General features: G+C 39.4%; 2 protein-coding genes across 2 annotated transcripts; both read left to right on the forward strand.

Annotated features, from left to right (window-relative positions):
- The first annotated feature begins 591 nt into the window (after positions 1–591).
- Positions 592–2,517, forward strand: LOC146979496 (ladderlectin-like). The gene is made up of 7 exons (XM_085788926.1): positions 592–678; positions 773–910; positions 1,439–1,455; positions 1,583–1,674; positions 1,792–1,917; positions 2,052–2,148; positions 2,314–2,517. Exons 2-7 carry the CDS (start codon positions 819–821, stop codon positions 2,382–2,384), a joined length of 495 nt encoding a protein of 164 aa, XP_085645052.1. The 5' UTR covers positions 592–678; positions 773–818; the 3' UTR covers positions 2,385–2,517.
- A 5,939-nt stretch (positions 2,518–8,456) lies between these two features.
- On the forward strand, positions 8,457–9,989 carry LOC146979497 (ladderlectin-like). The gene is made up of 8 exons (XM_085788927.1): positions 8,457–8,554; positions 8,700–8,747; positions 8,895–8,930; positions 9,033–9,068; positions 9,183–9,274; positions 9,392–9,517; positions 9,652–9,748; positions 9,919–9,989. The coding sequence occupies exons 1-8, from the start codon at positions 8,491–8,493 to the stop codon at positions 9,987–9,989; spliced, it is 570 nt and encodes a 189-aa protein (XP_085645053.1). The 5' UTR covers positions 8,457–8,490.
- Positions 9,990–12,564: the final 2,575 nt, after the last annotated feature.

Below are 12,564 nucleotides of genomic sequence, written 5' to 3' on the forward strand. Positions count from 1 at the left end.
TGCATAGCCTAAATGTTCTTAGTTTCGGAGAAAGGAGATATTATATATAAGAAAACTATATGTATTCTTTTTACAGCTGATTTGAGGTCAGTTATGGTGGTGATATCTTCCATGCAGAGTTTGTTTAAACAAAGAGAGCAGATAAGGTTCATCTATGGTTATAAATGAATAAATAAATGTATACTTTGAAAATGCTACTGCAGCAGAGGGAGTGAGATGAGAGTCAACTATAATTGCTGCAGGGTCAGTAGAGAGGGAACAATCTCTACCACCTGGGAATGATAAAACAACCAACCTAACTACAATTTATTAATTAAAAATCTTCAACATTTGTGTCAACCACACATTTCAGTGAGAAATGTCAGCCTATAGACTGTCTGCCTATCTGGATGAAAACATCATTAACATTGGCGTGTTATCATTTTATTGCTCATGACCGGAAAAATCATGGCAACATTTTCTCTATTATCACTGTTTCCTTGTTGAACTTGTTAATTTAAAAAAAAGGTCAGATTTGAGAGATAAAACACAAACACAGTCACGTTTAGATCAAAGTTCATTAATTCACGTGCAGCTTTACCTGTGGTTCAGGTGTATATAAGGAGCAGAGCAGCGTCCTCATCATCACTGCAGCATCAGCTGAACCCTGAACAGCGTCGCCTCACAGCTACCTGACAGGTAAGACTCCTGCTCTCTCTCTCCGTCTCATTCCACACTGGTAAATCTGACTGTCTTCTCTAATACTGTTTTGACTGTCTCTGACTCCCAGCAGACACATCGCCACTTCATCACTGCTCATCCTCCTCAACATCTTCATCATGAAGACCTTCCTGCTCCTCTCGGTTTTGCTCACCTATGCACTGGCTGTGGCAGCTCAGAAAGGTCTGATTAACTTTTTACATCATTTACAGTCTTAAATAACAATTGTGCAGCTCACTGTTTGATCAGAATCAGAAAAGTGGGGAGATTTGTTGCAAGTGAAAGAAGATGTAAAAAACACAATAAAAACTACAACAAATAGTAATTTAATTATACTGCAACAGTAGTCAGATGCAAATGACATGAAGCAGCCTCTTTCTTTGTTTCCCCTCTCAGAAGAAGCAGTTGAAGCTGCACCACAGGAGGTGGTGGAAGACAAGCAAGGTAAGCTGCTCTCACACAGAAAATAACTCTAACACTTGTATGCTGCTTGACTGACAACAAAACATGGACTTTCTGGACAGACTGCAGCACATCAGGCAGTAACAGAGTTCCTGTCGTTTGTTTTCTCTCTCTCTCTCTCTCTCTCTCTCTCTCTCAGTGGTAGAAAATGAAGTTGCAGAGTTCGTTCCTGAAGGTAAAAAGCTGAAAGAACGATTCACTACATCTTATGTCCTATTAGCGGAAGATTATGATCATCATGTGACTTTTCTTTTTTTTCTCTCTCTTTTTTTTTTAGTGGAAGAGCCTTTGATGGTCGATCAATCAGTTGAAGGTTTAATGTCTTTCTATGAAATATTGAACATTGACTCTGTCCATACATTATAATGAAATCGACTCAGTGCCTTTTCCCACTCCTCTCTCCCCTTTCCCCCCTCTGCAGGTCGTTTCTTCGCTTGTCCCAGTGGTTGGGAGAGATACAAGAATGGCTGCTATCTGTACAGCAGCGCTGGCAGATCCTGGAGCAATGCTGCGGTAATTTAAATTATTACTATTTTTACGATTTATTTCTCTGCTCTTCATCTGAATAAACTGGCATTCTACATTGTTATCATAACGTAACATTTGCATCTGTGTGTGCATCATTTTCAGACATACTGCAAGAGTCTGGGAGCCAGCTTGGCCTCCGTCCGTGACGTGTTTGAGTACACTTTCCTGCAGCACATGACCAGCAGAGCTGGAGGCACCGTAGCCTGGTTGGGAGGATTCTACTTCCAGGTTATTTAACTGCCGCACATCTGTCCCTAAAACAAATGATTCACCATCTTTGTTAGTCCACATGGGCATGAAGAGCTAATAAAAAGTCTGATAAATGTCTGCTGGTTGTTAAACTTCACACATCTTGTGTCTAGACCTGGAGGTGGGTGGACCAGACCCCCTTTACATACAGCTTCTGGAGCACCCAGAACAGTGTGAGCCGCTTCCAGTGCCTCCACGTTAACTCCAGGGGTGAGTTTCCATATGACACATTAGTCCTTTACTTGTGTTCATACAGCTCCATATGGGCTGTAATGATTAGGTTTAAATGGAAACCCAAGAATTAGTTATCACTATGGTATTATCAGGCTTGTGTATCTATACACAATATTGATGCTCAAACATTTTCTCTTGCAGCGGGCTGGTCCAACAATAACTGCGCTAACGGATGGCCATCTATCTGCGTGAAGTCCTCCGATAGCTGCTAAACATCATGGCGGGCCACAGCTGTGTGTACTGATCTGAATCGTAATCTTTAGATTGTTATAGACGGCACTTAGAGTGTTACCTTACACAGCCTTGCTTTGATTTTAAGAAAGATAATCTGACTGTCCTATGACAGGAGTTTGCTGTGCTATAGTGCTGTATACCTCAGCTGTGACAAACTTGTTTGATGCCTAATTCTGTACATTTTAATGAAAATGCTTCTTTGTTTCTTGTTACTACAAAATCAGATTTGTAAAGAAGTGTGCTGGTGATCTGCTTTTTTACTTCGTAAAGTGTATATAAAAAGTTCAAGTTCATGAAATAAAATGAGAAAAAGTAACGTTCGACAGTTTGTATTCTTTTGAACGGTGTTCACATGTGTTCTTCATCAAACCATTATAGAGACTTGTAATACAGAAAAGTCTTCCATCTAAAGAACATAATTTTGTAATTCATCTGTCCTAATTAAGATCAGGAAGATTTACTACACTCCTAAATATGTCACTGTGGCCTGCTTCGACCAGCTTGGTCTGAGAGTCACTCTTCAAATATCCACAGTTTAGGCTTTATACGCAGCGGCTGTGAGCTGAGCTGCGTAACATTTGCCTTCGTCAGGTTAAAAAACAACCAACGTGTAAAAAATGTATAAGTGTTAAGTCAGTTTAAAGCTTCAGGCAACCAAAGCCTGAAGGATAAGTCATTATTATTATTATTCATTCAATGACCCAAAGACGCTTTCATTCATACCACATTCACACTACTGGTAAACTACGCATGCTGACGAAAGCGTGGCTGCACAATGTGCGCCAAACGGCCGCTCCGACCACTACCATGATCATTCATACACATTTACACGAGGCACGAGGGTAAGGACACTACGACAGAGACTTGGAGAGAGCGGGATTCGAAACCGCCGACCCTCCGATCATTGGACGACCCGCTCTACTGCCTGAGCTACTGCCTGAGCCACTGCCGCCCCCAAGTCATGGAAAGGTTTACGAATTGCTTGAAATATATATATTACGTATATGTATATATATACGTTCAGGCAAACAATATAATAATAACAGGTACACAACTTTTTTTGGATGAAAGCTCAAAAGACACATATACTGTGTCTATGTGTCTGTACGGGAACAGAAAAGTATCTACACTTTACAATTCTGAAAGCAGCTACGTATATGTTATACAAGAAGATTTTATCTGAATCCATTATGTTATTTTATCTATGAGTATCACTAAGCATGGTCCCCAGGGATCAACAGACACATGTAGGGGAGAGGCTATGCTGTGACTGATAATTTGTCATCAATGTGTTGTCTCTGGTGAATATACTGTAGTTAGATTCTCATAGAGTCTGTCATAAGTTGTTAGAAAAGGGAAAAATACAAGCATCAACAAAAGTGAAATTTTTTTTGTGAGAAGGAAGAAAAAATGCTCCCAGAAGAAGTGCAAATTTAATTTTAAAAGTTAAAAGTTATTTCAGTCGTAAATGTCTGACAAGATACCAACAAATGTGTCCTGTGAGTTCAAATTTTCCACACCTGAGACAAAACAAAGAAATGGTACAAAATAGTAGAAGAGTATTAAGACAGTTATTTAGCTTTTTGTTGTTTCTTTAAACACTACATCACAAGAGGATTCAAGATGGCGGCGTAGAGAGTGGTTGACTTTTTCTGAGCTCCGGACCATCACACTGATATTTCATACAAAACTTTGCCCAATTCAATACTTTTACGTCATGTATATGAGTTTTGACGAGTATTGTCCCAGTCTCTGTCGTAGTGGGCAAGACACGAGACACCTTACCCACCTTGCCTCGAGTGAATGTGTATGAATGATCGGTGGTCGGAGGGGCCGTTTGGCGCACATGCTTCCGTCAGTCTGCCCCAGGGCAGCTGTGGCTACACACGTAGCTTACCACCACTGGTGTGAATGTGGTATGAATGAATAATGAATAAAGATTCTCAAAAAATTGAAATGCCCTGAGGATTGTGTCTCATATAGGCCGATCTCGCTGCTGAATGTGGATTTAAAAATCCTTTCCAAAGTCTTGGCAAGACGCTTAGAAGGCCTTCTACCAATTACAGTGAAGGAGGATCAAACTGGCTTTATTAAGGGCCGTAATTCTTACAGGGTTAGGGTTAGGGTTAGATTTACACTTGATCGGTTCAGCTTGGGTGATGACTTTGTTAGATGGGTGGAGGTCCTGTATACAGAACCAATGGCTGCAGTTCTAACCAACGGACTTAGGTCCACAAATTTTGTAGTCCAGAGGGGCAGCAGACTTTTATTTGCAGTAGTGATTGAGCCTCTAGCAGAAGCTTTTAGGCGAGACCCTTTAATGGTTGGACTGGATGTGGGAGAAAGATCACATAAAATTTCATTATATGCAGATGATGTGTTATTGTTAATGTTAAACCCCTTGTCCCTCGTCTTATTCAGAATATCGATTCAATCGATTTGCTGCCTTTTCTGGATATAAAGTACATTTTTCCAAATCAGAGGCAATGCATCTGGGTAATTTACGACAACCATCAGATATTCCTAATCCTTTTCCATTCAAATGGTCCTCTACAGGTTTCATATACTTAGGTATATTACACCAGTTCAATCAGTTGTTTCAAACTAACTTTAAACAACTATTTGAGAAAATAAAACAAGATTTGGAAAGATGGAACAATCTTCCCATATCAAGGCTGGGCCGAATCTCACTTCTGAAAATGAATGTCCTTCTGCATCTGTTCTATCCAATACAAATGATTCCAGTCTTATTCATTCATAAAATAGTGAAAAAACTCAATGGTTGATTTAGCTCATTTATTTGAAGTAAACAAAGACCACGGATCAGGATGTCAGTGTTGCAGTCATCAAGTGCTATGGGCGGACTGGATCTCCCAGATATTAAGAAATATCAATTGAGTGCCTATTTAAGATACATAGCAGACTGGAATAAAGATGATGCTTCCTCAATCTGTCTTGGGAATCGTTTCCCTGGGTGATCTCTTTATTGGTCCTATCCTCATGACCTTTAATCAGGTTATGGAAAAATATGACATATCAAGAATTTACGTTTTTCGTTACTTTCAGGTCAAAGATTTTATTATAAAAGATACATCTTTGCTTGCCGATATGAATGTCACACAGACAGAGAAACAAGTTCTTCTTTCTCAGGGCAAGGCTTCCATTTGAACCTTTTATATCTGGGGGATTGCTCAAATCTCGGCGCTCGGACACTGGGAGTAGTCTGGGAAAGGGAACTGGGTGTTGGGATAACAGAAGAGATGTGGGACGACATCTGGGATAATGCAAGGAAAATAACTGTTTGTAACCGGACAAGAGCGATGCAAGTTAAGATTCTGCATAGAGCACATGTTGCCCCCAACAGTCTCTCCAAATACAGAAAATATGTCTCTCCAGTTTGTCTTAAATGTAAGACAGAAATTGGTGATCTTACTCACTGTTTCTGGTCTTGTGTAAAAATACAAAAATATTGTAATGATATCTTGTTTGAATTACAGAAGGTTCTGAAAAAAAAAGCTTGAACTCGACCCGGTTTCCCTTCTTCTATGTCTTCCAAATGCTCATGTTACTGATATGTATCAGAAAAAACTATATAATGGAATACATTCCTCTGGACTTTCTCACTTGTCTTCTGCACTCAAAACTAATGCCTTTGAAAGAATATGGAAACCATTTCTTGACTATATTAATGTAAATGTTTTTGCTATACGGGACGAGAGCATTTGTATAGAAAACACTGTATTATTTATTTTTGTTTTTTCATTTTTCACTTTGTTTGGCTCATTGCATGTACCCGTCACATTTACCCGGAACTGATCTGTTTGGGTTTTTGTGTTGCAATCCCAGCTTGTTGTTGTAGTTGTTGTGTGGTTTTGTTGTTTTGTCTGATCCTGTTTGTTTATGAAGAAAATGAATAAACACATTTAAAAAAAAGAAAAAAAAAAGTATGTAGGTTTCAGTTCAATACGAAAAAAACTCTACTGTGCTTGTTCGTACACACATGAGCCTGAGGCTGGGTCAAGGTCACATACATAGAAAACTGATTTGTTAACCTTGTTTTATTATTAACTACATTTTAACAACAGCAGTTGATATCTTAAAGTGTCATCACCGTGTCTGCCCTGGTGTCTTATCTCGTGTTTGGGTGTAGTCTCAGTGGCACAGTGCCCACTGAATGAAGGCCAACACTTTGAAGACTGGAAACATTCACATTTAAAGCCTTCAGACCTTGAGGAGTGTCCACTTCAAAAAACCTCTTTCACATAAGAAGCTCAGACTTGACATAAAGTCATGTAAATTATTATTATTATTTTGGTCATTCAACATACAACAAGCAACATAACAAATCAACTCTTGTAAATTTAACTGAAAAGGCTCTCACCTATCATATAACTGGCAAATTTCACACATTTCCTCATCCAGTGATTTTTTGCTAAGGCAGCAATACCAACCGAATACACACAACACCAGTCAACAACACTTACAGTACAGTACCAGGAATCAAACCATTTGCTTAAAGTATACTGTATTTGCTTATACTGTATTATCTTAATTTTTAGACCTTTAAATCTCGGTAGTGTCTCATATGATTTCAATTCTACCTCAAGATTGTTCCATAAGTTAACTCCTGATATTGGTCCCATTTTTAATTTATCTATTTTTTAAACATATAAATTCCTTTAAGTTAAAGCAGAAGTAAGTGGTCCGGTCGTTTTCGCTAATGCTGCGTTCCAGGCAGGCTTTTGAAATCGTAAATTACAGCTTCAAGTCACAACTTACGACTTTGTAGCGTTCCAGGCAACCCACTCGTGGTTTTCCGACCTGTTTTACCGGTGAAAGTCACTATAACGGCCACTCGTAACTTCCGACCGGTGAACTCGTACCAGATCGAACTGGTACGACTTCACGGTCGGAAAAATACGAGTTTCCTTGAACGCACCATAACAGTCCTCGTCCCTACGTCGCCACATTCACGGCGTTCCTTGGCTGCACACACAGCCCAGCATGCCGTTCTCTCTCCTCATTGGATAAAAACTGTAGGATACGATAAATGTTTTCTCCTCGACTCAGAGCAGAGCAGAGGGACTGAGAGACCCGTGTTTCAGACCAAACACTCTATGTAAGTGATTGCTGTCGGAAGATATAACTATTTAAGACTTATATTAACACAAATATATCACTTACTTCTGCTTTAATATTTGACCACTGCAGTGCAGAAACAGCACACACAGGTTTACAAGTCTGCAACTCTCTGAATAAATGTTCTTAGTTTTGGAGAAAGGAGATATAGGAAAACTATGTGTATTCTTTTTACAGCTGATTTGTGGTCAGTTATGGCGGTGATATCTTCCCAGCAGAGTTTGTTTAAACAAAGAGAGCAGATAAGGTTCATATGGTTATAAATGACCTATATAGTAACCTAGATGTATACTTTGAAAATGCTCCTGCAACAGAGGGAGTGAGATGAGAGTCAACTATAATTGTTGCAGGGTCAGTAGAGAGGGAACAATCTCTACCACCTGGGAATGATAAAATAAACAACCTTACTACAATTTATTAATTAAAAATCTTCAACATTTGTGTTAACCACACATTTCAGTGAGAAGTGTCAGCCTATAGACTGTCTGCCTATCTGGATGAAAACATCTTTAACATTGGCGTGTTATCATTTTATTGCTCATGACCGGAAAAATCATGTCACCATTATCTCTATGACGACTATTTCCTTGTTGACTTTGTTAATTCAAAAGAAGAAAAAGGTCAGATTTGAGAGATAAAACACAAACACAGTCACGTTTAGATCAAAGTTCATTAATTCACGTGCAGCTTTACCTGTGGTTCAGGTGTATATAAGGAGCAGAGCAGCGTCCTCATCATCACTGCAGCATCAGCTGAACCCTGAACAGCGTCGCCTCACAGCTACCTGACAGGTAAGACTCCTGCTCTCTCTCTCCGTCTCATTCCACACTGGTAAATCTGACTGTCTATATACTATTACTATGTCTAATACTGTTTTGACTGTCTCTGACTCCCAGCAGACACATCGCCACTTCATCACTGCTCATTCTCCTCGACATCTTCATCATGAAGACCTTCCTGCTCCTCTCGGTTTTGCTCACCTATGCGCTGGCTGTGGCAGCTCAGAAAGGTCTGATTAACTTTTTACATCATTTACAGTCTTAAATAACAATTGTTTGATCAGAATCAGAAAAGATGTATTGATTCCTGCAGGAAGAAACAGTAGTCAGATGCAGATGACATGAAGCAGCCTCTTTCTTTTATTCTCCTCCCAGAAGAAGCAGTTGAAGCTGCACCACAGGAGGTGGTGGAAGACAAACAAGGTAAGCTGCTCTCACACAGAAAATAACTCTAACACTTGTATGCTGCTTGACTGACAACAAAACATGGACTTTCTGGACAGACTGCAGCACATCAGGCAGTAACAGAGTTCCTGTCGTTTGTTTTCTCTCTCTCTCTCTCTCTCTCAGTGGTAGAAAATGAAGTTGCAGAGTTCGTTCCTGAAGGTAAAAAGCTGAAAGAACGATTCACTACATCTTATGTCCTATTAGTGGAAGATTATGATCATCATGTGACTTTTCTTTTTTTTCTCTCTCTTTTTTTTTTAGTGGAAGAGCCTTTGATGGTCGATCAATCAGTTGAAGGTTTAATGTCTTTTTATGAAATATTGAACATTGACTCTGTCCATAGGCCTACATTATAATGAAATCGACTCATTGCATTTTCCAACTCCTCTCTCCCCTTTCCCTCCTCTGCAGGTCGTTTCTTCGCTTGTCCCAGTGGTTGGGAGAGATACAAGAATGGCTGCTATCTGTACAGCAGCGCTGGCAGATCCTGGAGCAATGCTGCGGTAATTTAAATTATTACTATTTTTACGATTCATTTCTCTGCTGGTCATCTGAATAAACTGGCATTCTACGTTTTTATCATAGTGTAACATTTTCATCTGTGTGTGTCTAATTTTCAGACATACTGCAAGAGTCTGGGAGCCAGCTTGGCCTCTGTCCGTGACGTGTTTGAGTACACTTTCCTGCAGCACATGACCAGCAGAGCTGGAGGCACCGTAGCCTGGTTGGGAGGATTCTACTTCCAGGTTATTTAACTGCCGCACATCTGTCCCTAAAACAAATGATTCACCGTCTTTGTTAGTCTACATGGGCATGAAGAGCTCATATACAGTTTGATTAATGTCTGCTGGTTGTTAAACTTCACACATCTTGTGTCTAGACCTGGAGGTGGGTGGACCAGACCCCTTTTACATACAGCTTCTGGAGCACCCAGAACAGTGTGAGCCGCTTCCAGTGCCTCCACGTTAACTCCAGGGGTGAGTTTCCATATGACACATTAGTCCTTTACTTGTGTTCATACAGCTCCATATGGGCTGTAATGATTAGGTTTTAATGGTTTCAGAAACCCAAGAATGGTTATCACTATGGTATTATCAGGCTTGTGTATCTATACACAGTATTGATGCTCAAACATTTTCTCTTGCAGCGGGCTGGTCCAACAATAACTGCGCTAACGGATGGCCATCTATCTGCGTGAAGTCCTCCGATAGCTGCTAAACATCATGGCGGGCCACAGCTGTGTGTACTGATCTGAATCGTAATCTTTAGATTGTTATAGACGGCACTTAAGTGTTACCTTACACAGCCTTGCTTTGATTTTAAGAAAGATAATCTGACTGTCCTTTGACAGGAGTTTGCTGTGCTATAGTGCTGTATACCTCAGCTGTGACAAACTTGTTTGATACCTAATTCTGTACATGTTAATGAAAATGCTTCTTTTTTTCTTGTTACTACAAAATCAGATTTGTAAAGAAGTGTGCTGTTTTTTTTACTTTGGAATGTGTGTATGAAAAGTTCAAGTTCATGAAATAAAATTAGAAAAAGTAACGTTCGACAGTGTGTGTATTCTTTTGAACAGTGTTCACATGTGTTCTTCATCAAACCATGCATAACATTTGCCTTCATCAAGTTAAAGGGACAACGAGGAGTTTGTATGTGGTTATAAAAAAGTCTCATATTAATGTGGATGAATCTACATTACCCACACTTGTTAATGGATCCATTTTCGATAAAAATATTGTTTTGTCTCTATCGTTATTTTGTTATTATTATCAATGGTGGAAATGCTGGGTGAGCCGACCAGGGTTTTCTTTGGGTTTCACGGACGCTGCCCGGTGGGTCATGAGAATAACGCAGCCGAATCACTGTTTATGGTCGGAACTATGACGGTATCTGATTGTCTTCGAACCTCTGACTTTCATTCTTGATGTATGAAAACATTCTTGGAAACTCCTTGTTGTCCCTTTAAAAAACAACCAAGGTGTAAAAAATGTATATGTGTTAAAACAAGATGTAAGTCAGTTTAAAGCTTCAGACAACAAAAGCACTGTGGCATGTGCACAGGGGATAAGCTGCCACAGAAAGATTTGTCAATTGCTTGAAATATAAAATAAGTATACACACAATATAATAATAATAATAATAATAATAATAATAATAATAATAATAATAATAATAGGTACATAACTCAAAAAAGTGTATAAAGGCCCATTTTTGGATGAAAGCTCAAAAGACACATCATAAATTTAAGTAACATTGACTTTTTTTTATTTTTCATCTGCGGGAACAGTAAAGCATCTACACTTTACAATTCTGAAAGCAGCTATAAATTATACCAGCAGAGTCATTTCAAAGAAGACTTTATCTGAATCCATTTGATGTTATTTTATCTGCTAGATATTTGCTTTTCATTTCATCATGCTCATATCTGCTCACATCATCTGTCAGAGACAATAGGCCACCTCGGTAATGTGAAAATCCAATTCACCCAAAGAACCACCTTGGCTCTGTGAAGCTGTGTGTCTCATTAACAGAGTCACAGTTGAAAGCCCTTACTTTTAAGCTGGTGATTCAGGAGGAGATTGTCAAAGCAGGGTCAAGGTTAAGGCAAAGTCTGATCGCTGCTGCTGCTGCAAATGAATCAAAATGTCGCAGTGAGAGAAATGTGGAAGAAGTCTCGAAGCCACTGGTTGAGTTTGATTTGTCCAACAGGCCAAGTCAAACACGAGATACCAGGCTGCTCTACGTAATTATTTCTGAATCATGATTGAGTCATGACTCAGACACTGAATAAGTGATTAAGAGGCCTGAAATTATATCATGTCAACTACACTCTGCAGGAGCAACACGTTAATGCTTTCAAGAGAATGAGGACCTTGTGGGTACAGGTCACCTTTTAACTTCTTGTCCTGACTGTTTGCCCTGACCTTCAATATTGTTATAGAAAGCTTGACCCGTTAGTGTCTTACTGCTGTTACAGGGATACTTCATCCAGGATAAAACAAAAAATAGTACAAAACCTAGTATATGACTGGACTTGTTGGGTCAATAAAATCAAATTAAAGCACATTTCATGCACAAGGCATCTCAATGTGCTCTAACTACAACAGATAATTACAATACAATTGCAAATAGTATATGTACAAATAAAAACCATGTCAATCACATTTCTACACCCACACCTACACCTACGCAACTTAAACAAACGCTGTGGTATAGAGAAAAGTTTTTAACCTGTTTTTAAAGATGATCACCGATGTGGCATCCCCAACTGTATCAGGTAGGGTTTTCTATCTGCGTAGGGCGTACACACAAAAAGCTGCCTCCCCTTCCTTTGTTCTGGTGTGAGGGGTGAGTAAGTTACCATGCCTCTAAGTGTTGCTGCTGGGGTGTAAGTGATGAGCATATCTGTGACGTACTGAGGTGTGAGGCCATGTAGAGCTTTGTAAACCAGCAGCAGGATTTTGAAATCAATTCATGTGTTGGTACAGTATTAGTCAAGGTAGACATAAAGTAGAGGACAAACTCAAAAACTGCTGTGGGGCCGATGTTATCAACCAACATCATCGTGTCATACTTGCATCCTGTGACAGCTGGTTACAGTCCTTCATCTCTTCCATTCATTCCTATTCTTTGCTCACGTATACAGTTATTACCAGTTATTACAGTGTTTTAAGACAGTTTAATTCCCAATAAAGCAGATCTCATTTACATGTCTTTCTGTTTCTGTTGTCAGACAAAAGAAAACATTTGAAATAGAGACAAATACTGCCAATTACGGTAAGATTGTCCA

The sequence above is a fragment of the Trachurus japonicus genome, chromosome 10, assembly GCF_045865225.1.
Source record: "Trachurus japonicus isolate A0001 chromosome 10, Traja_1.0".
NCBI lineage: Eukaryota > Metazoa > Chordata > Actinopteri > Carangiformes > Carangidae > Trachurus > Trachurus japonicus.

Bases quoted from the DNA above. Each gene is read 5' to 3' on its own strand.
- LOC146979496 (XM_085788926.1), top strand. From the start codon at position 819: ATGAAGACCTTCCTGCTCCTCTCGGTTTTGCTCACCTATGCACTGGCT. The intron at 1,675-1,791 runs GTAATTTAAATT...CATCATTTTCAG, and splicing joins GATCCTGGAGCAATGCTGCG to ACATACTGCAAGAGTCTGGG. The intron at 2,149-2,313 runs GTGAGTTTCCAT...TTTCTCTTGCAG, and splicing joins CCTCCACGTTAACTCCAGGG to CGGGCTGGTCCAACAATAAC.
- LOC146979497 (XM_085788927.1), top strand. From the start codon at position 8,491: ATGAAGACCTTCCTGCTCCTCTCGGTTTTGCTCACCTATGCGCTGGCT. The intron at 9,518-9,651 runs GTTATTTAACTG...TCTTGTGTCTAG, and splicing joins TGGGAGGATTCTACTTCCAG to ACCTGGAGGTGGGTGGACCA. The intron at 9,749-9,918 runs GTGAGTTTCCAT...TTTCTCTTGCAG, and splicing joins CCTCCACGTTAACTCCAGGG to CGGGCTGGTCCAACAATAAC.